We start from the raw sequence: 27003 nt of genomic DNA on the forward strand, positions 1-27003 counted from the left end.
AAGAGAAGGAAAGAAAACCCAGCATCAGTGACAGAGCTTGCCACTCCCACCTGCCCAAGGGAGCAGCTGCTCCACTGCCCTTCCGGCCAGCACAAGGCACAGCCAACATCACAGGAAATAACAAGTCCTTCTGCTTCAGCCCTGCCAGCTGTGCTGCTCCCTGTGGGAAGGCCACACTGTGTCCATCAGCTCCTGGCTGTGATGTCTGGCCACCTTCTCTCCCTGCCAGAGCTGCCTGACCCGAGGTCCTTATGAAGTGGTGACTGCTCCAGCCAGCAGGTCAGTGTCCTTGGGAGCGAGTGAGGACAGAGCAAGATCTGAGAGAAGGGAAGCACAGTTGCCCATGGTCGCAGGTGTTGCAGGCCCAGCTGGCCCAGTGTCTATGCAGAAGCTCTTACAAAGCTTGGGGAAGGGGATCCCCACTTTGCCTTCCACTAGAGACCTAGAGTTTTGGATCTGGGTAAGTCACGTCCCTGCTCTGGGCCTCAGTTTCCACATTTGTAGATCCCTGGCTAATTGTTTCCTGGCTGTCGTGAGTTTCCACAATAAACTGGAAACGACAGCACGGTATAGCACAGACTCAGTGAAGATGGGGATGGTCATGTGGGGACTCTCCCTAGAGCCTGGCCTGGCTGCAAGGAGCTGATCTCCAATCTTGCTGTCCCTGAGTGGCTATGCTGGATCTTGACTGGCAGAATGAATGGCACTAGCCCCCTCCCCTCCCCCTGTGAAGCCAAGTCACTGAGTCCCCCAGGATGAATGACAGCCAGTAGGGCCACCAGTAAAGATGAGCAGATTGGTGCTTCTGATGGTCCCCACCAGCCTCCCCTCATCCCTGCAGCTGTGAGGCTCCGGAGGGAAAGGGGCTGTAGATGCTCAGTCCCCAGCCCTTCAGGACAGTGGCTTTCAGTCCACTTACACACTGGGCTCAGCATTCACATTCGCCTACATATGGGAGGGACTGGACAGCCCAGCTGAGTAGACAGCATGGCCTTGTTCTTCCTCCTAAAGGTGGTGACCCAGGCCACATTGCTGGGATTCCCATCACTTCCTGCCACCTCCTGTCCCTGCTCCCCCAGCAAACCCAGGCTGTGGGCTGTGCATGTGGGTCCCAAGAGGAAACCCCGCCCATGTGGTGGCCTGAGCAGAAGCTGTCACTCCAGGGAACAGACAGTGGCTGTGACGCCCTCCTGCTGCCTCGGCTCCCCACAGGAGTGGAAGATGGTACTCGGCCAGCCGGAGCCTGAGGAGAAGCCTACAGCTGCTGCCTCACGATGGGGGAGCCCACACCCGAGCCCGCCTACGTCGATGTGGATAAGGGCCTGACGCTGGCTTGCTTCGTCTTCCTCTGCCTCTTTCTGGTGGTGATGATCATCCGCTGTGCCAAGGTCATCATGGACCCCTACAGCGCCATCCCCACATCCACCTGGGAGGAGCAGCACCTGGACGACTGAGGCCTCGAGGTGGTGGGGACCAAGGCCCTGGTGTCTCCTGGACCTGGTCCCCAGTTCACGGCCCACTGAGGCCAGGGATGGTGTGGGTTCACCTCAGCCCTGCTGGCCACCACACTTAGGAAATTCCCCGGGGCTGGGGATGTGGCCACCTGGGAATCAGGGCACTGATCCCAGACTCAGCAGGCTGAGCCGAAGCCCAGGCCTGCACCACTGTGACACTGGTGTGTGGTCCCCTTCCCCAGCTCCTGTGTGCCTTTGGGAACTGAGCCCAGGACAGGCACCCCTTACCAGAAGAGGTCTGGATTCCAGGGACTCTGTCCTTAACATGCAACATAGCACATGGAGGTCCCTGGCAGAGACACCCCCTGAAGCCATACCACACCCCCAGGGACAGAGTGGAACAGTGAGGGGGAGAGCCACAGGGCACCTCCCCAAAAACTAACAGAGGCACACAGGCTACTTCAAAGCAGTATTTTTTAAAACCAAGACATAGAGGGAATATATTTTTCCTATCATAAGTGCAACGTGTATTTTAGAAGCTTGGGGAAATGCAGATAAAAATGAGGAAAAGAGCACCAACAACCCCACCTCCAGAACTCACCATTTGATATATCTCTTCCAGCCTTTGATACATGTATTTTTTAGCGTAATCACATAGTGTTCGTGACGTGACGCCGTACCGCTGCAAACCAGCAGACTCTTTAGGATTGGGCCCCTGGGGGCTTCCTGACTGTACTTCACTTTTCACTGACTTCTCACACACAAAACCACTTCACCCTGAAACCCTGGGAGGTGCACAGTCTGGATGAGACCTGGGCTCCATCCTGCCCTGGCCACTCGGAGGAGGAGTGTGACCTTGAATGAGTCACCTTGTTCTTGGTGCCTCTGTCTCCTCACTGTACGGTGGGGAGGGAAAGCCTTGCTAGTGTTTTTGTTTGGGGTGGGTTTTGGGGTTTTTTTGGCATTTTCCTCACATGACTGAAAATCCAGGAGAGGGAGTGCTCTAAATGTAGATGTGGGGCAAGAAACAAGTCCTCCTCCTCCTCCTCTTCCTCCCTTGCCCACCCCATCCATCACCCACACCTGTGACCCCGCAGCAGGAGTTCTGGACCAGCACCCAGAAACCTGCTCCCGTGCCCCAATTCCTCTGTCTTCTTGTGTGACCTCCAGATAGCTCAGCTTTCTATGAACTGGGGGAGGAACATCTACCTCACACAGTTGCTGTGAATGAAATGAGAACAGTGGCAAATGCAAGGGTCCTTTCTGGGCTCCACATCCTCAGGAGAAGCTGGGTCCCCAGAGTCCCCTCTCCCTGTGAAGCCTGGATCCCATCCAGGACCCTTGGTCAGAAGATACAGCAACCCTCGGGCACCTGACCTCGAGGGACACGGTGTCCCCCGGCTTATGTCGTTGCCATTGTTTTCACAGGCGATGTGTAGGCCAGATCAGCAGAGTCCCTCCCTCTGCCTCTTCCCAAGGCATGGCCTGCATTCCGTCAGGAGCAGAGGGAAACCTCAGCCTTCCCTCCCATCACCTGGCCATGGTACCCAGCCCACCCAGGCCACCTGGGAAATGGATTTCCAAAGCACTGTCACTGCTGGGTGACCTCTGAGAACAGACAAGGCCACTGCTGTGCAGGCAGCATCCAGGTTACCAGGTGTCCCCTCCCTACTGTGTCGGACACACAGAGAGGTGGCAGCAGAGGCAGTGGCCACAATACGTGGGAGGGGGCAGAGTCTTAAGCAAAGTCAACTGCCCTCGGAACCTACCTCAGAGACGCCAGGCACTTCCGAAAGAAGCCACTGGCACAGGCCACACCCAGATCACAGCTGACTCCTAGTCAGCTCACGCTGGGTCTGGGAGCAGGACAGGTCTGGTGGAGCTCCCTGGAGCTCTCTAAAGCCCTGGGAGTGACAGCAGGATGCCCCAGGGCTGTGCCACTCAGACTGTGGCTGGAGGACCACCCTCTGCAACCCTGGGGAGCTTGCGGAACCCAGAATCCTGCCTACCCCCCATCTCAAGCACACTCACATTGGGCTCCCTTGGACCCAATTAATTTTTTTCACACCTAGATTCGCTAATATTTCCCATCTTATCTCTTGTCACTTTCTTTGGTGGCAAGAGGGAACAGTAACAGTCCAGAAAGGCTAGAAAATATAAAAATCACTCCCAACCCTCCCCCACAACAAAACAATTTATTTTGTGCACATATTCCCGTCTACTCCTGGTTCACGTCCAAGCTGAATTTTTCACACATTCCATCAGTTGTACAACTTCACATCAGACTCTCCCAATGCTACAGCACATGCGTGTTTCCACATTGCTGCTGCAGGCTTCATACTTACTGTTTCCCTGAAAATAAGACCTGGCCAGAAAATAATCAGCCTTGAAAATGAGATCAGAAATGCCAACCCCAATGAGCCCATCCCGGCCTTCCCTGCCTTACAGAGCAGCCAATGAGCAAGAAAATAGTGAGGGCAGGGAAGGCTAGGATAAGCTGATTGGGGCTGGCTTTTCTGAACTCTAGTTTTCAAGGCTGACTTGCATTTTCTGTTTGGGACTTACTTTGGAGGAAAGAGGGTAGCACTCTTGTGGGACCCAAAAGGTGGTACCTAATGTGCACACAGCTCTGCACAGCCCTTTTATTATACCCTTGGGTTGCTTCCATTTTCCCACTTACACACCTAAAGACAGCTGGAGCCCGAGGGCTTATGCAGGATGGGGGAGAGCTCACCCTTCCTCCTCAGAGACACCTGGAGACATGCACCTATCCAAGGTTGACCGTGCAGAGAGAGAAAAACAAGTGAAATCTCATGCCTTTGTTGTGATGTCTGCTGCTAAGGGAGGGATGTGGTAGTCTTGGGGATCCAAGTGGCTTGAGCAGTTTCTTCAGCTGTCCCCAAACCCCAGAGAGTAACTCGATCCCAAAGGGGTTGGTCCTGCTTTCAGACACTCAGTGGAGAGGAGTGCAAAGCCCACTATGTCCACAAGGGTGACCCGCACCCCTCAGTCTCACTGTTGAAGACTCGTCCTAGCCTGTGATAACAGCCATCTGCAATGCCCTTGGCCCTGTCACTGAGAGGTGCCACACTGAGTCCCTGGAGCACATTCACATGCCAGCCACTGTCCAGTTGTAGCACAAAGACAGGGCACCTGTGTCCAGAGGGGCCACCTCACCCGACCAGCCTTCTGCCCTGCACCCTGGTGTCCCTGACCGTCACCCCCTGAGACCCCTCCTGGCAGGGCGCTCCTTGCTCCATGTCCTCTCAGGAAAGCAGGGTTGGACAGCATTTAGTGGAAGGATGTCATAGAGGTCAACCAAGGTTAAGGGAAGCGGCAGTGTGGGGAGGTGACCTGCCAGAGGACAGTCATAGTGTGAAGCTGTAACCAATTGGGACTTGGGTTAGGGTTAGGGTTAGAGTTAATGCTGCAGCACTGGTGGGGGAGTCACAGGCGGAGATCAAAACTCCTTCCCCACTGCAACCCACTGGGAGTGGAGTTGGGGAGGCCTCCTCCTGTCCGCCAACCCCTACCTGGGCTGTTCCGTAACCAAACCAGCAGAAGCTAATGGTGAATCAACCCCTCACCATTTGTGAATCGTGCTCAGATCAGGGGAGAAAGATGGCCCCAAAGAGAGAGCACCAAGAAGTTCCATCAGCCACCATACAGTCCAGGGTGATGTCACGTTTGTTCCACACCCTAGAACTCAAATCGCAGTGCAGCCACACTGAGGTGAGCAGGGAGACAGTGAACATTAAACTGGCCTCCAAGCTGGCCCATGTCTGACCACTGAGCCGTGGGGCATCTCACCTGGCAGCATGACCCCAATCTTCCCTCACAGAGGGTCTGAGTTCATGGTGCTCTGTATCAAGTGGTCACAGTCTCCCCATTCCCAAAGAACATGCAGCAGTCTTGAAGGCCGCTCTGGAAGCACTTTAGAACTCTTGAGGGTAACAGGTGTCTGGGGCAGCATGACCTAAACTGTGTGGCATGTACAGACAGCTCAGCATCTCAAGGAGCCAGAGGAATCTACATTCTGCTCCTACCCTGGACTTAGAGAATGGGAACATGGGTCATTGGGGTACCAGGGCCCCAAGAAACCCCTGGGCTCTAGGCACCATGCTTGTCCCCATGGTGTAGCAACAGCCTTGTTATCCCCTGGGTATTGTGACAAATCCCCTGACACTACACTGACCCCTTGTCTTCCTGGAGGCTCAACATAAGGACCCCAAGTGCCCAGGACCATCTTGGCTTCTAATTAAACAGACCTGCAACTACCTTCCTTTGTGGAAGCACTTCTTCTTGGCCCCTAAGGATTTCCAAGCCCACTGATCCTATAGTTTTAAGGATGGAAAACAAGATCCCCTGAATGGATTGCTGAGTATAACAGTAAAAGGGGTCACTTTCACCCCCAGCCTGTGGTCCCCAGGACAGGGGACCTGGTCGGGGATAGGAAGCACATGTGTGGCCTCTGGCTGCATACAAACACTGCTCTCTCCAGGATGTGGAGGAAAAGGAATCCCTTAACACTGTTGGCAGGAATGGAAATGAGTGCAGCCACTGTAAAAAACAATATGGAGGTCCCTCGGAAAAACTAAAAAGGTAGAACAGAATCCCTATGTCCAAAAGAAGTGGAATCAGTGTTCCAAAGAGACGTGTGCACTCCCATTTTCCTGCTGCGCTAGTCACAAGGGCCAAAAAACGGAATTAAACTAAGCATCTACCAGCTGATGGGCAGATGAAGAAAGGGTGCTGCACACATACAGGGGAGCAGGTTCCAGCCACAGGAAAGGATGTAATTTTTTGGGACAGCATGGATGGATCTGGAGGTGGTTATGCTAAGCAAAATCAGCCAGACAGAAAGACAAATACTGCATGATCTCACTTGTTATCTTATAGAAGTTATCTCATAAAAATTGAAAGTAAAATAGTGGTTACCCTGGCTGAGCAGAGCAGGGGAAAGTGGGTCAACAGGTGCTGTGTTACATACAGTTAGACAGAAGAAATGAGCTGTGACTTCGCATACAGCAATGCACCATTGATTTCAAAGAAGCAACAAGAGGGGATTCTGAATGTTTTCACCTCAAAGAAGAGATCAGTGTTTGAGATAGCTATGTTTCTCCAGATTTAAATATTATACAATGTAAACGTGTATCAAAACAGCACATGACACCCCATAAATATGTAAAATTTTGTGTCTATTTAAAAAATAAGAAACTAAAATAAATGACATGAGAAGGTCAATAGTGCCTCCTGGAGGTCAGGCCCAGGACAGCCCTCCCAGGCCCCTGGAACTCAGCCAGGTCGCCTGCTGTGGGGACAGGGCTGAGGCTGTGGTACATCTGTAGGGTGACTGAGTCGGGTGTGCCTGGTTTGAATGTGACCCCCGTGTTCCCACAGTGGAAACCTGGTTCCCATGCAGGGTGGGGAGGAGGTGGGGAGTGAAATGAGGCAATCGGGCCCTGGAATGCCACTACAAAAGGGGTGTCTGGCCCACTTCCCCTTTCCTCCACCCATCTGGTGCCTCCAGCCAGGTTACATGAAGCAAGAAGGCTCTTGCGGGATGGAGGCCACCCTTGACCTTGAACTTCCGCCTCCACATCCTCAGCCAGAAAAACCATGACCCAGCGTGTGTCCTCTGCTGGGTCAGCATGACCCATGGGGCCAAGGCAGCTTGGGGCGGCACCTGGTAGGGCAATGGGTGAGTCTATCCCAAGGGCACATGTCAGCTCCCACCCCTCTGGCACAGAAGAGGGTCATTAACCTGCCACCAAGCAGCTGGCCCATCTCCACCGCCCACCCCCGGGGACAGAGCCACATGGGGCCCTTGAAATTGGTCTCAAGCCCTGGCAGGCTGTAAACCCAGAAGTGATGGGAATGCTGCCTTTGAGAGGGAAAGCACTCCCTGCATGGCTCCTGTCCCACCATGGCCACTTCCTTCATGACGCCACTGGGCACATAGCAGAGCAGACGGGAGGGCCCACGCTGCAGGCTGACTACCTTGCCGAGGTGGCCACAAAATCTTGACACTACACCCCACCCTTGTTCGCCCCACTCCACGGGGCCTCTTGTCCTCTCTTGCACAGTTAGGGCAGCACTGGACCCCACTGCTGGGGGCGGCCAGGAGCCCCACATGTACCCCGATCTGCCAAACGCCTGGCACCACAGTGTCTGCTGAGCCGACAGCCCAAGCGGCAGGGAGTTGCTGCTGCTCTGGGCCCACTCAGAAGCAGCAGCCTGTGACCCACCCCGGAGACACATCCAGCACATGTGGAGCTTTCTCCAAGACCCCAGTCCTCGAGCCTCCCCTCCACCAGGTGACCAAGGAGAGGCTCCCGTGCCTCTACCCCGAAGGAGACACCCACCAAGACAGCACCAGTGTGCGACCCCTGAGCTTTCCTGGGGTCCCCCCCAGTGCCACCATGTCATCCACACAACAGCAGCTCACCAGGGTTTGTGGACCATCAGGATGTCAAGGCCCCTGTGGTGTGACAGGGAGTGGGTAATGCAGTCAGCATGCTCCAGTCTCCTGAGGGACACACGTGAGCTCCTACAAGTATAATGACTGGGGTGCAACAGAAAGGATTTTCTAATAGTGTCCTCAAACTTCACATGTATCAGACAGCTTATTCTAACAACTGCTGGGCCCAGCTCAGAATTTTTAATTCAGATCACCATTTTGTTTTCTTTCGGCTGGCCTGGAATGTGGGTGTGCTGGCTGGAGTTCCAGCAGCCATTTTTCACCAGGAGGTGACTCTGAGGCTAAAGAGCCCATGCTGAGGACAGCAGAGCAGAGGAAATACCCTTGATGGCTCCGTGGAGCTGCTGTACAAGCAGGCCCAGACTGCTGTTAGATGAGAAAGAAATGCTAGATGATGTGCATTCTCTTCCTCGGGGTTTTTACTCGCTGCTCTCTCTGCCCCTGGCACCCATCCAGCCTGCTCCCTGCTCCTGAGCTCTCTGGCCCCTCCACAACAACAGCACACACATCTGGAGTACTAGGGAACATGTCACCACCTAGCTTTCCCTCATCTTCCCCACAAGAGCACATGCCCCATAAGGACAGGCTGGGGGCTCTGGCACAGCCTGGCATAGACTAAGGGCCACACCTGTGCCCCTCACCTTCCCAGGTGCTGGAGTGGGCACCTCAGGCTCAGGACAGTCACCAAGCGTAGCCTGGGCCTGGGCCTGCAGGTAGACCTGACAGGGAGGGCCAGCTGGGGCTGAGGGTCCAGCATGGTGACGCCCTGGTCAAGGTACCCAGATGAGGCAAGACAATATTTTAGAGGCTTCTGTGGAAGATGACATCAACAAAGCTGAAATCAGTAATTGTGGGTGAAACACAATGTTCCAGGAGGTAGGCAGGCCTGGTCTAATCAGGTGAGGGTGTCAAGAGACTTCCCAGGGAAGATGGATGTTGTCTGCAAATGTCTTCAACTTATATGCAACTCTAACCAGTCTCAAGGCTGGCAGGCACCCTGGGCCCCAGAATCACATGAGCCAATATGTTCAAATAAGTATCTACATGCACACGCACACGCACCCCCCCACTCCGTCCCTAGTTAGGGAAGCAGCATACCCACCCTGCCAGCCTAGGGGAGCCTCAGAGCATGGAGACACAGCACAGTGGTTTTATTCACCCCAGGGAAAGAGCCGGCAGCCACAGCGGGAGGCCCATCCCCTGCAGGTCCTCAGGCGGGTGAGAGGGCGGGCAGCACCTTCCCAGTGCACTGGCCAAAGCCCACACGGTAGCCGTCTCCCTGGCAGTGCCCTGGAACAGAGGAGGATGGGGTCAGCCATGCTGCCACATGAGACTCATGCTACAGAGGATGCTCCAGGAAGAGGCACATGGGGGCACACGGGGCACTGGGAGGTTCAGGCCCTCCTGGCTGGGTCCCTCTGGCCAGGAGTCTGGGTTCAGATCTGACATCCACCTACTGGGCTGGACCCGGGGACCCCAGACCTTCGCCTCCTCGTCTGTGAGACAGTCTAGTGACAGCCCACTGCTCAGGCAAAGGTGGGAGGAGCCCACAGGCTCTCAGGGACAGACGGAGCCCAATGCCAGGTCCCTCGGAAGCCAGGTCCCGCAGCCATGGTGGTGATGATGAGGGCTTCGACCAGAACACAGCTGTGCTTGAAGCTTACGATGTGACACTGCTGAAGGCAGAAGAACTGCGTTCTTAGACCAGCTGTCTGAGGGGAGGCTGGGCTCCTCATCTCCTGGCTGCAGGACCTGGCTGGAGGCTGCACCCCAAGGAGCAGACGTGCACTGTCTCATTACTGGGACCCAGGACAGGGCCCGAGAAGGTGTTCCCTGTCACTGAAGGACTTGACTGGCTTGAAGAAACCTCACAAGCACTGTTGACGTCAACCTGGAGTTGCCCTTCCTGCTGTCAGTAACATGAAGAGGGGCAGGAGGTCCCCAGAGGTCCGAGGCACCCCCACCTCTCAGGATGGCTCCCCGAGCCCAGGTGCAGGGCTGGCTCTGCACAGAACAGGGATGGAGCAGAGGCTGCTGGCCTTTCCGGTCTGTGCAGACGCACACATAGTCTTCGCAGACGCAGGACCCGAGTTTACCAGAGTAGGCCAGCGCCACAGGCAAGGACAGGACAAGCTGCGGTACCCTCACCTGTGATGATGACCTCGTCCCCATCCTGCAGAAACATCCTGGTCTGTCCCTGCCCCAGCTCTATGGCTTTCGTCCCCTTCCAGGACAGCTCCAGCATGCAGCCAAAGCTTTCTGGCTCCTTTGTAACACAAAAGGGAAAAGGATCACTCATGTGACACCGAGGTGTGGGGTCTGCCCCTGCTGGACAGTGCTCAGGGAGATCTGGCAGCCCTGCTGCCTCAGAGGCTTGGACGCTGCCCCTTCCTCCCTGCTACAAGGGCCTCGATGTCCAGGATACCGAGTCCCCGGTGCCCTCCCTGCCACCACCGTGGAGTGTGGCCACAACCCAGCTGGGAGGGACCAACATGCACACCCCATGGTATCATCTCTGAAAGTTCTGTGCCTGATCCCATGCTCTTAGGGCACAGGGACGCTGAGAAGGGCCACAGCGGACAGGCCACCCCATCCTGGGAGGGGCAGTGTGACATGGGGACAACCAAGACACCACAAGTGCTGCCAGGCCCTTTGGGGACAGAGACCCAGAGTCCCGTTCTCACACAGCCTCTGTGCAAGCGTGGAGGAGAAGCTGATGCCCCATCAGCTGGGGACCAAGGACCCTGGGCTGGGTGGGGACCAGGGCTCTCTGCATGAGGCAGCCCTCCTGCAGCCGGGACTCACCGGCCCGCTGATCGTTCCTGAAGCCAGAAGGTCGCCTGGCCGCAGGTTGCAGCCATTGACAGAATGGTGGGTGAGCTGCTGCAGCATGGTCCAGTACATGTGCTGGGGACACAGGGAGCAAGCGGGGACACAGTGCACACAGGGCCCTGCTCCCCGCCCCTTGCCTCACCCCCATCCTGCCCTCCAGCTCCCCAGCTGCCTCTCAGGTCCCCCATAGAAGAGACTTGTGGTCCCCGCAGAGCTGCCCAGGAGTCTCCCCTCCACCCTCCTCTCTAGGCCCAGTCTCAGCTCCTCTGCTACCAAGAAGCAGCCCAACAGTGTCAGTGCTCACCTTGAAGTTGGACCTGCAGATGGTTGCTGCCTGGTTCATTCCTTCTCCTGTTGGTGAGAGAGAGGGCGCATTGATGAAGACCTAATTCCTGTCTCCGGGGGCCAATCAGAGGGACTGCTCTGTTGCCTGAGCTTTCCATCACCCAAACAACTTCACTTAGAATTTGTGAAACAGTACAATCACAGGTATTGGAGCCTGAGACCTCCGGAGATGATCCGGTCCAGGGACAGCAAATGCATGCACACAGCCACCACTGCTTCCCCTCCTGCATCCATGGCACGTGGCACCTGTGTCCCTGGGGTCCAGGAGCAGCCTCAGAATTCTTCGTAACAGAGCGCTCCTGCAGTCACAAACCAACTGGGAAGCCTGTGCCTGCTGAAAGGTACTTGTGACTTAGGATCAAGGGGAGGCTGCTATCCTAAGAGCCCTGCAGACAACAGGGCCATCTGTTCCTTCTCCAATGACAATCAAATCGCCAGGCTACTGCAGTTCCATTTCTGAACAGCAGTAACAACTGGAGAGCTTCTCTAGGTTCTTCCCTCGCACCTGCCTTCCCCTCTGCTCACAGAAAGTCAGGGGCTCAGCTTGGCCCCAACCCTTTCACCAAGGCAACAACTTGGGGCATCAGAGTGGCAGGTTCAGGACTGTGTCTCTGTATCTGTGCTTCCTTGGCCACTTGTACCCTCCCCAGCAGCATTGGCACCTCTGAGCAGGCAGGGAGAAGTGGACCCCAGGATGCTCTCTGGGTGGAGAAAGACCAGCCTGGGTTTAGTCCCAGCCTGCCAGTAGCGAGCTGGGTAACGCCCTAAGCCTTGGTTTCTAATGTGGCACATGAAGGAGTGGAGTGGGGTGGGGTGGGACCAGCAATTTCCCAGCCCTTTCCTCCAAGAAGCACCCTGTTCCTTGCTCTTTCTCCATGAAGGGCAAAAGCCATGGAACAGGCAGGGGGTGACACAGCAGGGCCTAGTGTGTGTAGACAGGAGGAAAAGGAAGAGAAAATGAGGAACAAGGAGGCCTGGGGACGGTACGCAGTTCCCAGATGAAGCCCCACCCTGAGGCCAGAAGATGGCACCTAGGCCGCCCTCCTCCTAGGCTAGGTGCACGGCTCCAGGCCTGCACATTGTCTTTGCTTAGCCCTCACCACCACACAAGGCCAAAGCCACTATTATCCCACTGCACAGATGACAAGGGAGGCAGAGGCGGACACGCTGGGCAACACGCCCAGGCCACGCTGCTGGGCAGGAGCAGGGCTGGGCCTGGACACCAGCCGTGCCCTGAAGGGCTGTCCTTATCACTAAGGGTCGATGACCTGTCAGCAGCTCCCAAGGTTGGCCCTGGACAGGGCTCAAGGGCTGTGTGTGGCCCTGAGGGCTAAGCCAGAATCGCCAGGGCAGCCCAGGCTTTCAGACAGGCACCTGATGAAATTTGCTGCCCACCCTGCTGTGTCCAGCTGGAAGATAAGCAGCAACCAAGCAGACCCTGGATGGGAGGAGGGAGAGGGGAGCTGGGCACAGGATGGGGTCCTGGCTTCAGCCCACACAGTGGAGAGCTCAGTGACAGTGTCCCCTGGGGCCAGTGTGGCTCCCTCAGCACTAGGAAGTCCCTTTGAGAAACACATGTCTGCAGGGCTGTGGAAGGGCATCCTCCCCTTTCCTGCACAAAGCTCAGCAGCCACCAGTGCATAGCCCTGGGGCACACACATGCCCATTGTGCCCAGGCACACCCACCTGCTCGCCCTCCTGCTACCTACCTTTCAGGGCAACAGACAGGTTGATGTCAAACATGTAGGGCTGGTCATGGCAGAGGTACGGCAGGGGCCTGGGGTCCTGGGTGGCAGAGCATAGCACAGTGGTAGCCAGCATAGAGCTTGCCAAGCTGCCCCTAGCACCACTGAATCCTGGGACAGAGGACCCATGTGGCTGCAGTGTCCCTGGACATGGTGTCTTGGCTGCACACCAGGGGCAGGGCAGTCATAGGTGTCAGACTCCAAGAAGGGAAGCTGAGGGAAGGGCATCAGCAGGTCAAAGGTCACACAGAGGGGCCCCAGAAGCCAGTGGAGTGGAGGGTGGGGGAGGGTCCCAGGAGGCCAGAGATGGGAGCACAACCTGGGCAATGAAGGGGTGAGGTGGAGTCCCTGGAAGGCCCAGGGTCAGGCAGCCCACAGAAGCACACAGCCCCCACTGGTGTCGGGCCACCAGGGGGCAGCTCGATAGCCAGAAGCTGCATTCTGAGCAAAACCAGTATTTCCCAAATGTGACCCATGACTCAGTAGAGGGACACAAGATCAAGTTTTGTGGTCTGAACCTTTTATGGTGTTTCTTTTATATTAAAGAAGAAATGGGGGTAGTGAAGCAGGAGTGTTTGCAGGGAGAGTCCTGGGGTCTGCTACAGAGCAACCCCAAGATGTCACTAAGCAGGCCTGCACAGGCCTGGGGACATTTCCAGGGAGGGACAGGGTAGAGCTCAGCATGTGTGGCCCCAGGCAGGGCAGAGTGCAGCAAGGTTTTCGGGGACCTGGATTCATGGGAGGATCGGTCAGGAGCCTTGGGTGAGAGACAGTCCAGGGCAGTGATGGCGAACCTGACAAGCGTGGACACGCAGGCTGTTTGTACCACTGAGAGCTCTAAAAGGTTCCACATCAGTGGCCTAGGCAGTGTGAGGGCTGCAAGGTCTGGGCCCTGAAGTCACAGGCAGCTTTGCAAATCACAGGCCAGCAGGGGCGGACTATACAACTGGGGAGGGTGAAACCCAGCCAGGCCTGGACAGCAGGACAGGCTGTGGGTAGCTGCCCTCCTTGCTGACTCTGGGAGCTGGGCTTTGAGGGGCACCACTGGCAGAGGACGTGATCTGCCGGCAGCCTGGGCAGTGGGGTCATGTGGCGGGGGCTGCCAACTGGATTCTGAAGCCTAAACACTACAGGATCACTGAGAACCAGACTCCTAAGAACTGTGCTGAGGGCAAGAAACCACAGAGGAGAATGTCTGGACCACAGCGGCCTGGAGGCCACTGTGACCAGGACCCTAGTGTGACGGGCTTGCTTACCTGCTTGGGGTTGGGCACAGTGAAGGGCACGAGGGCATCCATGGGCACCACCCACGGGGAGATGGTGGTGGCAAAGCTCTTCCCGAGGAACGGCCCAAGGGGGACATACTCCCACTGCTGAATGTCCCGGGCTGGGGAGAGGGTGGGATAAGGGCTCAGCCTTGACCCAGGAGCATAGCCTGGTGCAGCCGCCCATACCACCCACCCAAAGGCAAAAGCACTCAGCACCAAGGACAGAGGTCCTGGGCGGCACCTGCTGGTTTCAGCAGACAATGGCCAGAGGTTGACAAAGATGTCTCTGTGAGGGGCCAGGGATGGACACCGCCCTCCTACATGTGGCAAAGGAGTAGAGAAGCTTCAGGTCTTAGCAATGAAGTAAAACCTCTGTGCCCAGTACTTTGTCTGGAGAGTGGGACTCATAACACTACAAGCAGCTTTCAGGGCCCAGAGGGAGTCCGAGGGCACATGAGGTGTGAAGCCTGGGGCCTGGCACATAATAAGTGCTCAACAGACACCAGGAAACCTCGTCCCTGTTCCAACACCAGAGGAAGCTGGGACTCAGCAAGGACTCAGCTTGGGTCCAAGGGCTCAGAGCCAGGGTTTGAACCCAGAGCAGCAGCAGACCCAGGAACCTGTGACCAGCACCAGGCCCTTCCTGCCCCAGAGCAGGGCCACAGGCCTCGGCTTGGTCATTACCGCTCCAGTCGTTCATGAGAACCATTCCAAAGATGTGCTCGTGGGCCTTGGAAATGGGGATGGGCTCTCCCAACTGGTTCCCGGGGCCTATGAAGAAAGCCTGTCAGGCAGAGAGGTGATTAGAACTCGGGCCACTGTGCCCCATGGCACTCGTCACCTAGAGAGCAAAAGTCAAGGTTTCCAGACCTGGGCCAGGCACCGTGCACCACAGGCACAAACGTCTGTTATGTCATCAAGGCCATCTGGGCACGCACAGCCACCTCCTCCTGGCCCTCTGTGCACCTTTCTGTCTTTCCCTCTCACCCCTGTCTCTGACAGGTATGTGAGGCTTGTGAAAGTGAGACCATAAGGTTCATCATCACATCACGGAAAATCAAAAGGCTTCCTTCCATGTTCCAGCTGCCAGGAGTACCTCCCCACACTTAGGACATGGTGCAGCACTGAGGCCTGTGCTCAGGGACCATTAGGAACAGCAAAATCACATGTGAAAAACACAGCACGCAACATGTGAAGTGCACATGTGTGTGTAGCCTAAGGGCCAAGACGGTGGACAGCACATGGCCTTATTCGCCTCTGCACATCAGGAGACTCAGCTGTCACTGTCTGTGCACTGAGGACCAGAAAGGCTCTGGAAATTACTTCTGGGCACGGAGATCAGCTGTAACAAGTAGGCACATCCACAGATGCAGACCGGCGACTAATGAGGACTGACTGCACTCTGATGCCTGGGAGGGACACAGAGCTGCCATTCATGGGAGAAGGTGCATGTGTGAGCGGCCACCCAGGGGCTGCAGAGGTCCCAGGTCATACCCTGCAGCCAGCTCACCATTTCCAGCTCCACATCCAGGAGCTTGCAGGGCCCGTACACAGGAGGCTTGGCTGCAATAAGGACGGAAAAAGGGGCTGCTGTGAGTGCTGGGCTTCAAACACACTGCTGGGAACAGGCAGAAGGCATGGCAGGGCCTGAATGCAGGGTCACTCACAGTTATCAGGCCTCATCTGTCCCATGGGTCTGCGGATCAGGGTGCCGGACACCACAACGGAGGAGGCGCGGCCATGGTAGCCCACTGGTAAGCTCAACCTGGGGAAGGAAGGAGACATTACAAGGCATCAAGCCTGCTATGGGGTGTGGAGCAGACTTTAAAAAGAAACTCAGAAGCATGTGAGGCTCTAAGACACCCGTGGCCAGCTGAGGTCACTGGTGTAGAAAGGTGGCCCTGAAATCCAAACCTAAGTTGAAGTGACCACAGAGCTCTGCTGCTCCACTGTGCCCCCACCCTCACCCAGCACAAGGGGCATGGAGCAGATGACGGTGGGTGAGGAAATAGGGAGGAAAGGCCCCAGATATCAAAACACTACACAGCAGCTTCACACAGCACGGTGCTTCGGTTGGGGAGCAGCAGAGCACACTGAGGACCATGGGCCGGTGACAGTGAAGCCCGTGGTAAAGAGAAACAGGCAAGTGCCTTGGAAATTGGGGGACATCAGACCCTGTGCTGCAGAGAATGGTGACTCCCCAGAGATATGGCCACATCCTAAGCCCCTCAAAATGTGGGAAGCATCTTGGCAGATATAATACCTTAGGGATCCGGAGATGAGGGCGTCTGGGGGCCCTATATCCAAAGGATCCTTACCAGACAGAAGAGGACAACAGCAGTGGATAGGCAGAGGCACAAGGAGGTCCCCAGGGAGTGGATGGTCCCCTTGAGCCTTCAGAGGGAGCTGTGAGTTCAGACTCTGGACTTAGAGAAGGTAAATTTGTGCTGTGTAAGCCAGCCAGTTGTGGGCCTTGTCATGGAAGCCTGAAGATACTAATACAGATCCATGCCTCACCTCACACACGAAAGGAAATTCTGGATGGATTAAAGATCCACACGTACAAAGAAGAGGTACTGCCAATATAGGGAAAAATACAAATAACATTTTCAAATTCTTGGGGTAGAAGAAGCCTTCCTAAACAAGACACTAAACTAAATCCAGAAAGAGAGTGAGTACATATTTCACTTTGTAAAAATGTAAAACTTCCACATCCAAAGAGACTGCCAAGTAAAAAGACAACACACAAGCTGAGTATTCCTTTTCCAAAATCTGTAGGACCAGGAGTGTTTCCAATCCTAATTTTTTTCAGATATTGGAATATTTGGATGTATATAATGAGATTGGGAACAGGACACAAGAATAAATACAAAATTCTTTTCTTTCACATACACCATATATATACCTGAAGATAATGTTGCAGAATAGTTTTAATAATTGTGTGCAAGAAACAGTTTGTGTACCTTGAACCACCACAAAGTATCACTTGTGGCACCATGCCAGCAGCTTAAAAAGTTTCAGATTTTAAAGCACTTTGGATTTCAGATTTTCGGATTGGGGTGCTCAACCTGGAGTAGGAGAACATATTTGCACTGCTCTACAACAGAGCGTTAATTTCTGTTAATTATCGAGCTCTTTCAAGCTGATAAGAGAGAAGTGACCATGGAGCTGAGCTAGCAGAGTGCGCAGGGGTCCCCATGAAAGGACGCACAGGAGAGCGCCAGCAGTTCTGCCTCTGGAAAAGGGAACTGGACACATCTACCAACACTTTTTTGTTTTTTTTAATTTGTTAAATGTTTGCTAACTTACTGTACCATGTATGTCCTACCCAAAAATTTATTTTGTAAATGACTGAGGTATATTTAAGTTGATTTATGCAGAGAGATGTCAGTGAGTGAAAAAGTAAAGTTCAGCATGGTTACACTCTGTTAACTGAAGAAATTAATTTGAAGAAATAAAATACGTGGCCACATGTGTGCCTCACCTGTGGAACAGCTCAGGGAGCGACACATCCAAGCACTGTAATTGCCTCTGGTGGGTGGCGAGGGAGGAGCCCTCCTTTGCTCCCTTTATTGGATTAAGTTATAAAATGCAGCTGTATGCAACTGCACAGTGTGTAATAATCCAAACATCAGATGAACAACAGGAGCTGGTCACCTTGCTCGTTCAACCATTCCCCTGAGAAAGGCAATGATGAGCTCTATTCTGCACTCACCTGCCCACACACATACATATGTGACCCACAAGTATGTCAACAAAATATAAATGACAGATACATACATGTGGACCTGTGGGTATGTGGAACTGTGTGTGTGTGTTAAACTGAAAATCCGTCCCCCTACCCCAATATTCACACCCTAATCCCTGGAACTAATGGATATTACCTCACAAGGCAAAGGGGATTAAGTTAAGGATCCTAAAACATAGAGATTACCCTTTGTTATTCTGGTGAACCTTAGGTATAATTTAAAGCAGTAATGCCGAACCTTTTAGAGACAAGTACCCAAACTGCAACCCCAAACCCACTGATTTATCACAAAGTGCCAACACTGCAATTAAATCTGAATGCTGAGGTTTTTGTTTAGAAAAAACAGCTCATACAGTAACATCTTTTGTCTTAAAAGAGAAACAAATAATACACGTGCCATAGGTTCGCCACCACTAAATTAAGGGGTCCTTGAAGGCAAGAAGGTCAAGGAGGAAGCAGGATTGTGGGGATGGAAGAGGCAGTGTGGAGGGGATGCAAGTCAGTGGCTTCCAAAACTGGGAAGATGCGGCTCCTCCCAGATGCACCAGAAGAAATAGTCCTGCTGACAGCTTGGCTTTAGCCCAGCAAGGTTGATTCAGACAGAAGAGAATGTGCTTGTGTTGCTTTAAGACACCAAATCTACAGCAATTTGCTATGGCAGCAACAGGAAGCTAATACGTATATATATATATATATATATTTTTTTTTTTTTGGTACTGGGGAACGAACTCGGGTCCTTGCGCTTGTGCAGCAGGTGGCGAAACCACTGAGCTAAATCCCCAGCCCCTGTTAATATATATATTCTTTACCAAAATGAGAAACGTTTTGAGTAACACCCTCTAATTTGCTTATCACCTTGGACACGTCATGCACATCTCTCGATCTCAATCTTTCAGTAACTTATGGGACAGTTCACACTGGGAAGACACTAACTTCTCCTGTCCACCCACCACTCAGGCTGCCTCTACCTGCTACATGGGAGCCCTGCTAGGTCATGAAGGTGCTGCTTGCTACTTTTACTTCAACAGGACAGACACAGAGGAACAGCCTGCAGGTCGGGGGACTTGCACACTGTGAATTACACATGTTCTTCATGTACTTTCCTGTAAGTGTTTGGGTTCATCACTATAAGCATAGAGTTGAGCATCCCTAACCCCAAAGTTCAAAATGTTCCACAATCTGGAATTCTGAACCCCACCATGCAATCACAATGTGGAAAATTCCCCTGGGCTAAAGGTGTGGCTCGGTGGTAAACACTTGCCTTGCACACAGAAGGTCCTGGGTTCCATCCCCAGCACAATGAAGAAGAGGTATGTATAAAACTGGCTGTCAGACTATGCAAATAAGGTATATATGAAACAATTAAACTTCATGTTTAGACTTGGGACCATGGGATATCTCATTGTGTGTAAGCAAATGTTCAAAAGCCTAAAAAATCTGAAATCTGAAATGCTTAGAATTAGGGATACTCAACCTGCATCACTTTTGTCATAAAGGCTATGTAGATAAAGTATACAAGGCACTGGTGCAGGCCACGGTGCCTGACATCACAGGGCACTCTGTCTGCACTCGCCCAGCAGAAGGACCTGAGACACCATCCACCAGCACCTGTCCCCAGCCACCCATCCCCACTGGGTCTTGCTGGTGGCTTCTCCAGGTCCCCTCTTCTTTCTTTATACTGGTCTAACAGACCCTCTCTCTGGCTTATCCTCTCCAAGTGTGCACCTGCCCATTACCCAGACCCTCTTCAGTTCTGAGTGACCATCACATCCAGAGGACACCACGGAGCAAAGGGCCAGGATCACAGCTATTTCTCACCCTGAGTGGGGCGGTAGGTGAGCCTCCCACTGTCCTTGGGGAAGTCTATCTTTCTCTGAGCCTGTCTTCTCTCTGGCTCATGGTCCTAACCTGAGTCACCTCACAGAACTATCAGGAAATCAAGTGAATGAATGCCTGCACGGGCCACACTTTGAGCAGCGTACAGGAGTGGGCACCCTTGACGATTCCCATTCATCAGAAGGTACTAAGTATGGAAAATGCTGGGATTTAAGAATCATGACAGAGCAATATCAGCTTACAATGAAAGAACCCAGAAGGACCACAGTGACTCAGGGAATCTAAAGCCAACCTCTGTTCTTTTGCGGAACAAGCTCACGAGACCTGCACTTGGGCCCCAGAGCATGTCCCCAGCCACGCCAAGGGGGCTGGAAGCTAAGGTGACCATGTCTAGAGACTGCAGCATCCCCATCACATCCCATCACTTTCGGTTTCCTCGCTGGTTTGCTTATAGCTAAGTGGAGCTTAGTAGCACCTAGGAAATGGACAGAATCTATTCACCAGCCTACAACATACATATGTAACCCATAAATAACATATGACAGGTGTATATGTGACATGGATAGACAGACCTTGATCTCACTCACATGCTGGGTTTGGGACGTACCAGTTGGGCATCAGTGCATTCTCTTTGCCCCTGAACATGATTCCGATGTTGGTGGCGTGCTGCCTGGAGGAGTAGAAGTCCGTATAGTCTCCTGGGGAAGAGGACCCAGGAGAGGCTGTTAGCAACCCAATGGGGAGAAGGGGCATTTCCAACCTCATTTCAAACGTGACACTAAGTGATCTCAACACAGATTCGCTTTAGGACGCCAACTGAGGAAGAAATAAGGAGTCAACACTTTCTGAATCAGCCTGTGGAGTTTGATATGAAAAGGGACACTATCCCCTTCTTGGGCCCTCAGTCACAGCAGCAGGAACCCTTCACCATGTCTCCCCAAGCTGTGCCTGCCCCAGACCAGGTTCAAATCCAGGCAATCTATGTGGGCCCCTCCTCCATGTGGCTCTCTAACTCTCAGGGGGCATCCTTCCCTCTTCGAGCCCTGCCAGGGGTAAGCTTCTGCCCCACAGGTGTCAGGTCATATGCCTCCAGATCTCTATGACACAGCCATCTCCAGGCCACTCTGTCCCAAATTCTGGCAACTCCCTTAGGAGTAGGATTGAGATCTTGTACAGTCCTCTGGCTGAGGTTTATGAATGGGATGCTTCCTAAGCAATAGGCACCCTGTCTCCTCTGGGCAATGAGTTACTAAAATCTGCAGAAGAATCCAGATGGGAGAGTTTATTTCTTTATCTTCCTAAATTTCCTGTCCCCCTTCCCAAAAAGCTGAGAGCCCCAGTCCCACTAGGCTGGGCTAGAAGGGGAAGTGGGAAGGGTGAGCCTGGAAGCCACTGGAGAAGGAGTGTACAGACTGAGCCCTAGTTGTTGCTTCCTGCCTCTGGTTCCACAGCACAGAGTGAATCCACAGTACAAAACAAGAAACAGCCACACCAGTCCACCAGCAATGATCTGGAATCCCTGAAGGACCACTGGTTTGCCAAGAAAGAGCACAGCACATGATGGGAAACAGGTGGTCGGAGGTCCCCAACCCAACCTCCACCCAGCTTTGGCCAAGCTGCAGCCCAGAGGCCACGGCACAACTGAAAGCTGGTCCAGCGCCCCAAGCTCCCTCCTGAGGGCAGGACCTGCCAAACCCCCAGCCAAGACCTTGTCCTGCCACTCCTGCCTCAGTGAACCGGTCTGTCAGCCTCAGGCTATGTGAGCTGCACTCTCTCCACTCTCCCGACTCAAAGTCCAAGCAGATGCCTGCCTGGTGCACGGATGGCTGCACAGCCCTCTGGCTCCTTCCTTGGAGCTGCTCACCCAGGACAGCTCAGAGTTCTCAGCCCACAGCCTTTCAGGGACAGCAACCAATCTGCTGGCAGGAGCCACATGGCTGGTCACAGACCTGATCAGCTGCCACTCCTGGAGGAACGAACAGGCCTGGAGACAGCTAAGTCAATGCCGGCCTGGTACTGAGACTGACCAGGGTCAGGGACCAGGTGACAGCATTTGCTCTCCCACCTGTCTGGGCAGGGGGTACTCACCAATGGTGGCCGGAAGGTGCATTGTGGCCAAAGCCTGCGAGGTGAATGCCCTGAAACACAGAGTCAGGGCTTCAGGGTTGGGTGAGTGGCAGAGCAGCTGGGCTCTGTGTCCCCACTGCAGCCTGAGCCCAGGCCATCCCAGTCCTACTGGCCCTCTCCAAGGCCACATGGAGCAGGAGGCAATGAAGCCCAGGGACAGGCTGGACTGCCAGGAACTCCCTCTCTGGACACCAGTGAGGGCCAAGGTGATGCTGATGAACAGAAACAGCAGAGTGGAGTTTGGGGGAGGCCCAGGTGGCCAGAGTGCTCCAGTGCACAGGATGGCAGAGCCTGACCCACAAGGCCAGGTCAGCCAGGCCAAGACCCAGAATGACATTGTCCACCTCCCGGTCCTCATGTCCCTGTGCATCCTCTTGCCCGCCGAATCCATGCACTCCTCACCGCTCCCGAAGCTCTGTGTCATCTCGGAGCCTGGCTTGGCTGGCAGCCAGCAAGTTCTGTAGGAGAGCTCTTGCTTCCTTCCAGGCGGCTGGGCCCAGCCCCATGAAGCTGTTGAGAGTTGGCTAGGGCCAAACACAAAACGAAGATCAGACACACAGGAAAGCCCCAGGGTCCCATCCTGGCCAGGGCCACCGGACACCCTGCCAGGCTCTGCCACTCCTCTACATCCATGCAGATGCTCCAGACCCTTGCTCTTGCTTTTGTCACTTTTGCATGACACTGGAGAAAGCCACTGCCTTTCCTGACCCTGCTTCATCCCCTCCAAGACCTGCACACAACTGTCAAAGCCCAGGATTTCCCTCTGCCTGGCCTGAAGCTGCAGGTGGCTGATCCTCCCAGCGAGGCCACTCCAGTGTGAGGGGTATGGTGGCCTGAACAAATCCCCACCCCTCCACAAATTAGTTAGGAAGGAGTTTGGGTACCAGTGAGGAGCGGCAGGCAGTACTGTAGAGGCTGAGGGTCAGGGCTCCAGCCCCAGCCCTACGCTTCTTGTGGTAGAAGCTGAGAGGACGGCATCTTGTTCCAGATGCTGGGGGTCCCCACCCATCTAGTGACGATTCCAATCTCTATGTCAGAAGGACTGAAGGAGAGAGGATGTGTAAAGGTCCTGGCACACAGAAGGTGCTCAATAATTACCCCTCTGCTTCCTGCCACGTGTTATGGAGATGGGTGTCAAAGGAGGGAAGCTCATAGCCACCCCACATGGACACACAACCCAGGCTGACTGCTGTCCTGCAGACCTGGAGTCCAGGGCTCCTGGCTCCCCCTACACCCTGCCCCAAGAAAGACCTAAGAGTACAGAGAACTGGCCTGCTTTTCACCAAAGGACCCACCTCCAAGTGAGGAGCCAGCTGAGGTGTCCCAAGGCTACCCTCTGCCAGGTGGTGGCTCTGAGAACAGCCTTACCTTGTCCCCATGTAGCCTGAGACTTAAGGAATAACTGCCAGCAAAGGTAGAAGGCAAGGTGGCAGGGACAAGCCACATCACAATGTCCTACCTCAGTGAAGACATCCTGGTGCTTGGCAAGGGCAGGTCCAGTGAAGAAATGCTTAATGGCACTGAGGTCCAGGATCTGGTCCCCGATGGCCACACCAATCCGTGGCTGTGGCTGGGGAAAGATGACACAGTCAACACTGGGAAAAGGCTCTGCAGGACTTGGCTGATTTGGTCAGGAACCCATCTGCTGCACAGCCTACCAAGAGGGCCTGAGGAACTGGTTCTTGGCATCCCACCCCACTGCCTTCTCTGCTTCCACAATGAGAAGGTAAAAGAGTTGGGAAGCTTCACTTGGAAAAGAACCCACCACACCATGGGGTGGGAGAAGAGCAGTGAGCTTGGTCCATGGCCCTTTACCAAATCAGAGTCCCCTAGAAAGTTCCCCAAGCTCTAAGTGAGTTCCTACAGTGATGAGGAGCTCATCACCTTACTGGGTAGCTGAATGCCCTTCCCAGTCTGACCTGGCCTTTGCTCAGGGCCACCACATGAGCTGCATCACAGTGGGCACCCCACGCACAGTGCTGAGGGCCAGGTGGCGTGGGCGCCAAGCTTGCTGTGGCTCAAGCAGAAGAGAGCCCAGGCCGCTGAGGGTTACACCAAGCCAGACTGCTCCTTGGGCCACGTTGGAGAGGGTCCTTTCTGCCCACACAACCCAGCATCCACATCTGTGTATCAAATATTTGGCCAAGCTTGGTCTTTGACCCTGCAACCCTGAGCTTTGCTGGTCAATAGTGAGCCAGACAGTGAGCCTGCAGACTCCACTTCCTAGGGCCCTAGTCTGGAGACAGGTTCATGGAGCTCTTGACCACCAGCTTTGCCGGTCCATTTCCAGGGTGCAGAAAGGCCTGATCTCCACTGGCTGCTCATCCTGATGGGCTGAGAGGAGGTGGCCACATCTCAGGCATGTCACCCCAGACCAGGGCTTCACAGATCCACACCCTTCCCTGGCACAGCTTGCCTGGACAGCCTGGCAACTCCTCCCGGCTCTACTACTCCCTGGCCTCAGTCTCCCGCTCTGGAAAATGGGGTGCAGAGCTCCTGGATCCAGTGGTATCCACTCTGGTAATGGTCAGGGCAGACCCTGGGTCTATCCCTCTGACCTTGGGCCACACACCTGGCTGAAGGCAAGAAGGAGCTGCCACCCCTGAGCATGTCCCAGGTCAAATGACAGCAAGGCTGCCTGTACCATCAGCTGTGAACAAGGCCTAGGAGCTTTGGGTGGTAAACTACCACCCTTGTGCGCCACACTATGTGTGACCCAAAGACCTGGGAAAACAGTTCAAGAGTCCGAGTTCCTTTCCTTTTAACTTTGAGACTATGTTCTTCAGCACTAGACCAGAAGGGCTCCAGGTGGGCCCAGGCTCCCTGGGGTCCTAGTCTGCTCTATCACTACCACCCCCTCTCCTCTGGGCCTTGGGGTCTTGCATAACTTGAAACAGACTAGGGAGAAACCCCTTGTCCTACTTTAACAGAAAGAATGTGTACTGCCTGCCTCAGCTTTGGTCACATCTGGTATAAAGTTGTCCAAAACAAAGCTCTAACTCCTAGCCATTGCGGGGTGGGGGCTTCAGGGACAGACTTACAGGAAGCCTGCACACCTAAAGGTTCTAGACCAGTGGAAGGCCAAAGGCAACAATTCTCCACCCCAGCCCTCTTACCAGAGGGCAGAGGAAAAGGATGCTCTGCCCCAAAGTCCCTGTGGCTGCCTGCAACATTGTAGCAGTGAAGCAGCAGGCTGGTGTCTGAAGGCCTCTCAGCCATTCACTTGGGCACTGATTCTGGATTTCCTGGGGCAGCAAGTTAAGCACCCTCCCAGGAGGAAGCCTGCTTCCATACTTCTGTCTGATTGATGTGCGCCCCCAGGAAAGGCAAGGACAAAGGGCAAAATGCTAGTGGTCAGCAGGGGTGGATCCTGCCACCAGAGGGAGGCTGGCTGGGGAAGGCTAGCACTCCATGTGCATGTCCCACCAGGACTGTTAACTTGCTGCACTCTTACAACATTTGGTCACGCCTGCCAGTTACAAAACCACTCTCTGACTCTGGCAGACCAAGGTGTGTACTGCAGACAGGCCACAGAGGCCAGCGCGGGGACAGCGGGCAGCTGGAGGAAGGGCCCCCACTTTCCTGGAAGGGGCCAACTGCCAGGAGATCCAATACCAAAAGTTCCCTGAACACTGTAGGTGCAAGCAGATGCTGGGGTTCCAGGGCTTACAGAGCTATCAGGAGTTAGGGGGCGGGGCAGGGGCAGAAATCTTAGCAAGAAATACCACCCACACCACCGACGATGGAAATCTGCTCTCTTGTAAACTTGCTGGTGACACCCCCACCACCACGTTGTAAAATATTTCTTTCTAAAAGTTCTTTTCTCTGCCCGAAAGGGCTCCTGAATGGCAAGGAACAAGCTGCTCATTACAGTTGATGGATTCTTTCCGGGTTCTAGGCAACCAGCGACAGGAAGGACCTGCTGGAACGGGGGAGGGAAAAACCTGACAACTTTGGGCAGGACAGTGCATTTCCTGAGAGCGATCCTACTCGCTGTGCTGGCACGGGGGTCGGGGTAGGGTGGGGAGGGTATCAGGACCACTCCATTTCACTTGTATTCACTGTTCGCACTACCTTGCAGAAACAGGCTAAGAGGCTAAATAACCTGCGCAGCTAGAAAGAGCCTGACGGGATTCGAACCCCCGGACGCTGTGCACGCACGACCCTCGAGCAGAATGTCGCGCCCAACCCTGCCCCCAGTCGCCCCGGCGCCAGGCCGCAGCTCACATTGTCCGGGGTGGAGAAGACCCCGTAGGGCAGGTTCTGGATGGGGAAGTCCGAGTCTGCGGCCACAGGGATGAAGGACATGGCGGCGAGCGCGGGCAGCTTGGCGAGCACAAGAGGAAAAGTGGACAGGCCAAGAGGCCCGCCACGCCTCCCGGGTCCCAGAGAACTAGCCTGCCTATTGGGCGTGCGGCGAACGCCCCGCGCCCACTAACCCCGCCCCTCTGGCCCTCAGGGAGCCCCGCCCACCGCTGCCTCACCCCGCCTCTGGTTCTCCTCGGCCGGGAGGTGGCCACAGGAAGCCCGGCCCCTGAGCCCCGACCCTTAGTCCCTCAGGGAGCCCTCCCCCTCCCGGGGGAGATCTGGTCGGGCTGCAGACACTTCGCACTCCGCCCTTTCCCCGTGCCCCGCCTCCAGCCACTCTTCCCTCTCCAGGCCCCGCCCCTTCCCCCGAAGCAGTGCTCTTCTGGCCCTGGGGAGACTTGCTTCCGGCTGCGGCTCAGGCGAGAGTGGCTCTCCCTTCGTCTCAGCCATGTTGTGGGACTCATGCGGGCTCGGTTTGAGGCGTGCGCCCCACTTGTTTTTCTCACGTTACCTTTTGAGATGTAGCGTCCTCCTGCCTCAGCTTCTTTCTCTGCCCATTGATAACAGCTCCCCAGTCACAGCGTTGCTGGGAGAACTAAAGGATCCAATGTTTGTTGAGCTCTCAGACCAGTGCCCAGCATAAGTACTATGTCTGCCTGTGTAAAAGGCACAGGAGCAGGGGAAGAAGGGAAAATGAAGAGAGGGAGCAGTTACATCAGTCCCCTTGCCAGTGCCAGGTGGCCTACCTTACTGCTCAGGCAGGCTGGCTTTGTGACCAGGTTTGGGGGACGCTGGAGTCTTTCTAGAGATGTTTCTAGGTTCTGTCTCCAACAGAGAATTGGTCAAGACAAACACATTT

The 27003-nt window shown here is 54.6% G+C and overlaps 2 protein-coding genes across 2 annotated transcripts; one reads left to right on the top strand and one right to left on the bottom strand.

Annotated features, from left to right (window-relative positions):
* Positions 1 to 1274: 1274 nt before the first annotated feature.
* Ctxnd1 (cortexin domain containing 1) lies at positions 1275 to 6698 on the top strand. The gene has a single exon (XM_087188484.1). It carries the CDS (start codon positions 1275 to 1277, stop codon positions 1452 to 1454), a length of 180 nt encoding a protein of 59 aa, XP_087044610.1. The 3' UTR covers positions 1455 to 6698.
* A 2371-nt stretch (positions 6699 to 9069) lies between these two features.
* On the bottom strand, positions 9070 to 26236 carry Fah (fumarylacetoacetate hydrolase). Its single transcript, XM_004874824.3, has 14 exons — positions 26064 to 26236; positions 23296 to 23406; positions 22239 to 22360; positions 21798 to 21847; positions 20317 to 20407; positions 15793 to 15890; positions 15636 to 15688; positions 14810 to 14909; positions 14114 to 14244; positions 12822 to 12897; positions 11072 to 11118; positions 10741 to 10842; positions 10084 to 10201; positions 9070 to 9225 (listed from the first exon to the last, which is right to left on the bottom strand). The coding sequence occupies exons 1-14, from the start codon at positions 26142 to 26144 to the stop codon at positions 9146 to 9148; spliced, it is 1260 nt and encodes a 419-aa protein (XP_004874881.1). The 5' UTR covers positions 26145 to 26236; the 3' UTR covers positions 9070 to 9145.
* Positions 26237 to 27003: the final 767 nt, after the last annotated feature.

The sequence above is a fragment of the Heterocephalus glaber genome, unplaced genomic scaffold (assembly GCF_053883595.1).
Source record: "Heterocephalus glaber isolate CG9 unplaced genomic scaffold, H.glaber_assembly_v1.0 deba00001531, whole genome shotgun sequence".
In the NCBI taxonomy this organism is placed as follows: domain Eukaryota; kingdom Metazoa; phylum Chordata; class Mammalia; order Rodentia; family Bathyergidae; genus Heterocephalus; species Heterocephalus glaber.